Source organism: Buceros rhinoceros, unplaced genomic scaffold (genome assembly GCF_000710305.1).
Source record: "Buceros rhinoceros silvestris isolate BGI_N320 unplaced genomic scaffold, ASM71030v1 scaffold2675, whole genome shotgun sequence".
Classification (NCBI taxonomy): Eukaryota; Metazoa; Chordata; class Aves; order Bucerotiformes; family Bucerotidae; genus Buceros; species Buceros rhinoceros.
Genome location: NW_010414366.1, coordinates 2534 through 6614, shown reverse-complemented (window position 1 = coordinate 6614; position 4081 = coordinate 2534). Strand labels below are relative to the sequence as shown.

The 4081-nt window shown below is 47.4% G+C and overlaps 1 protein-coding gene across 1 annotated transcript; it reads right to left on the bottom strand.

Moving 5' to 3' along the window:
• Positions 1 to 2786: 2786 nt before the first annotated feature.
• PPP1R3B (protein phosphatase 1, regulatory subunit 3B) lies at positions 2787 to 3799 on the bottom strand. Its single transcript, XM_010137052.1, has one exon. The coding sequence runs from the start codon at positions 3764 to 3766 to the stop codon at positions 2906 to 2908; it is 861 nt and encodes a 286-aa protein (XP_010135354.1). The 5' UTR covers positions 3767 to 3799; the 3' UTR covers positions 2787 to 2905.
• Positions 3800 to 4081: the final 282 nt, after the last annotated feature.

Genomic DNA, 4081 nt, shown 5'->3' with positions numbered 1-4081 from the left:
AGAGTGAAAAGTAGCTCAGAAATACAGCTGTTTGTTAGCAGGAAAACTTCAGAGCACAGAGACAGGGTCTGCCTAGCTCCTCTCCCCCTCCCCACAGCTGCAGAAGCTCTGAAAGCTCTTAGGGTGGCAGGAAGGCAGCAGGAAGAGGCAGATCTTTCCTGTTTCTGGCAGGAGTCCCTTGCGGACATGTGCTCCTCCCTGCCAATGACCGCTTGCAGGAAGCTGGTCCCAGATTCAAATTGCCTCCCCAGCCCCACGAGTGTTTAACTAAGAAGGTGGCAAGATACACAGCCAACATTTTGTTCCACCTTTATTTTAACAATCAGATAAAAACAGAACCATAGTTTTAAAAGAGTCATTACATGGCAATTATAAAGTGCGTTTTCCACTTGAATGTTGTGTACAAAAATACCTCTAAAAACAAACATGCAAAACACCCCACAAGGCACTTCCAGGCATAGAGCGAGGAGAGCAACCCCTCACTTCTATGTTCACATTGGCAATGGAAAAAGGAAAAAGGGGTCAGGGGAAAGGCCACAAGTAGTAATTTTAAGCCATTCTTGGTCAAATAGTCACTTCCCAGCTTAGCTTTTACTTATGGCATTGCTCTTCTAGCTTATCTTCCATATTCCTCCCTAAGCACACCCCATCCGCAGCCTGAAAATGAACAGGCCCGTAGGAGATACCACCACCTGCAGCACCCCAGACACACACGTCTTGTTTGAGCCCACACACAGCTCTCCATCAGCACGACAGCATGCCAGAAGAACATGACTTTTCTACAGTCAACATCTCCCAGCATTAACACCATACACTAAAAAAAAATTGTCAGACTTGCTGTAAGTTTAAACTCAGGTTCAAGCCAAGCTAGGCTACAGTCCCTTCAAGAGAGACCAGATGCAGATGTAAGGGCTGACTCAGGAAGCTGCTTTAACAGACAACCAAGCCTGATGAGCTCTGGGCCAGCAAGCAGATTTACTACCTGGACTATGTGATCGAGCACAGTGTTGACATGCATTGGTGTTGGGTTTTGAAAAAGAAGCAGCTGAAGGGTAGTTATTATTCCTGCAAGCTTTTCTTGTCCCTTTTGGCATCCAACAGTGATCATAGAATCCCTTCTAGGTTAAGGTAAAACAGCCTGCAAGTATTTTACACAGTAGTCTCCAGAATTAAAAGCTAGATTTAAAAAGTTAAGTAGCCCATTGCTTCTCTCCAGCCCATTCGTAGACTATTATAGGCACCCAAAAATTATATAAAGCTTACGCACTAGAAGTAAGATTCCTTCGACCTCTATTTCTAAAACTTTACGGCACTCTCCCTTTAGGCTGAGGGATTGAATTACTCTGCTCAACCAGCACGCAAGAAGCTTTGTGACGCTGTTCAGCATCGTACAAGCTGGCTACCTCAGCACAGGCCCAGAAGACAAGAGCCCTCGTTGAAGGCAGGAATGGCTTACATCAGTGATCCATTCCACATCCAGGGCTGGTGTCAGGATTACCCCACACCGCACGCTCCGCAAAGCTCGTTCTTTGCACGGGTGGGGTGAGCCGCTTCTTACGGACACAGAGGTGCAAAGTTTGGGCATTTACAGGTCAAAAGGGCAGCTACTGCTACAACAGCATGTTGATGTTCATCCAGTGTAGCCACAGCATCCTCATAGGTGAGGAGTGCCACACCATTAGCTGTCAAGTAGCCCATGGCTCGGAATAACAAACCATTAGGAGATCTTTTTTAAAAGCAACATCATTTCCAAAGCCTGTTTATCTCAAAGCATTGCTGGGATCACATGTATCACCCCTTTCCTCAGTCAAGGCACTTCCACCACAGTAGGTACACAATGGTCACCTTCTTAGAACAGGACATGGCATAGAAGGGCTATGTGGCCCATTTGCGTTTAGCTCCTGTAATAACTGAGCGCAGCCTCATGCGCGGGACTCGGGGTCCCAGCTGGACAAAACTCTGTTTTACAGTCCACAGGAGGAAGAACTGCATTTTCAGGGACCAGCATGACCAACAGCTGACTTCGGATGTCCATCAAGGGCAAAAAGCATCATTGATCACTTGCAATTAAAGAAATGTGAAGATTTTGAAGACAGTGGTCAAGGCTGTCAACCCACAGCTGTCTTACGAGCACCACACAGCTATAGCTAATCTCTATTTTTGGTAACACCAAGGGTATAGCAAGAGTTTTTCAAGATCAGCTGATAAAACAACTGGTGACTTAGCATATCAGATCCTCTCCCGCAGACACATACGTCTCCTAATATGGCAGGCTGTAGGGCCACATTTCCTGTCATCACAGTTGCATTTTCATTTCCAAAACACCCTTTCCGCCTCCAGTAGGAAGGACCTCACGCTCCAAGGACATGTGCAAGGAGAGCATTCCATCCCCCACAAGCCAACCACTCCATTTCCCAACAGGCATGGGCTGGCTTTGCAAAAAGAATGCTGCAGCTGAAGCACAGCCCACTAAAAATATAATACTAGAACATATTTTGAAAAAGCCTTTTAACACTAGGCAAGCAGTACAAACCAGCCACCACTACGTAGCTCAGACGGAGGAAATAAGCACTGTAGTGTTTCCCTGGAGACTAGCAGCTTTACAGAAGAGGAAGGAGTAGCAGCACTGAAGTGACACGCAAACAACAGCCCCTGGTCCTTTGAGCATCCAGAGAGCCAGTTATCTGAGTTGGGGCAGAGAAGGCAGCCCTTTACGACAGAGATGCTTCCCTGACTCTCAGCCCGCTGTTAGCAAAGAACTGCACATCTGGTTTTGCTGAGAGGCTTACGCAGAGCTACACGAAGCCGTACTTCTTCCACCTTTCTGTACGCCTCATGTTCAGACCAGCTCCCAGGCCTGCAGACACACCAGCAACAGTTAGTCAATGAGGACTTTGTCCTTGGGTCAGTAGTAAGGTCCTAGCTTCTCGTAGCCTGAATAGCTGGGCCATTCAGGAAAGAGGCCGTAAGAGCACCGAGGGCTCCCAAACTGGTCAAAGGCACTGCTGAAGTCGGGGCCCTGTGGAGGGCAGATAGCTTCCTGGGCAGACTTCAGTTCCGGCCGTATGATCCTGTAATTTGTGCCCCTGTTGCTGTCCCAGTACACCTTCCCATTGCACTCAAAGGAGATGGCAAACTCGACTCTTTCGTGGGACTGAATTCCCTCAGGCAAGCTGATGTCAAAGGAAAACGTGTCCCGATCTGACCCTCCGTACATATCCTTGACATACTGGCATGGGTAATCTACAAAGGTTTTCCAGGTGTCAAACGTCATCCTGATCTTTACAGTCTTTTCAAAAGCAAGGTTCTTCACCTTCACTGTTCCCACAACAGATCGCTCCTTTAGCATACAATTTTCAAGGCAGACACAGTCTGCCTGGAGGCGGTTTCTGAAGTCCAGGTAGTCCACAGAGGGCTGAACAAAATCCAGGACAAAGCTGTCCTTCTCCACTGTTGTTAGACCCACAATGTTGTCTATCAGCTCGGTGATGTTGAAAGGAATATCCAGTGGATCGTCAAACTCTGAGAACACCTTCACCATTGTCAGAGCAAAGCCTCTGCTATCTGCAAACGACACCCTCTTCTTCACTTTGTTGTGTGTGAAGGAGTTTTTTACCTCTTCTGGTCCATTCAGCACGCTCCTGTGACTCAGCTGGATGCAGGGCCGCAGTGGCTTGCTTGGCTTCGGAGCAATTTTGCAGGCACACTTCTCTCTTCGCAAAGGTGAAGAGCATAGGTAGAGCTGCATTGCTACATCCACGGCCATTGCTTGTTTGTGAGGAAAGTAGTCTAATACTCTGGAAGATGAGAAGAAGGGTCACTTGATGTTAGAAAAGCATTTTAATATGACTTTTGTCAGACAATTGCTACACCACTCCCCCCAGCCATCCCAAAGGAACTTGCTTCCATCAACCCAAGTCCATCAAACTTAATTAAAGGCAGGTACTTGCATGGGGTGATTTAAAAACACAGTGAGAGACATGTTACAGCAGAAGTGGCTGAACCAGAGCCTGCTGTGCCCTTGAACAAGACCTCTTCCAGTTGCTACAGGGACTGTTTGAAGACATACACAGGCACTGCC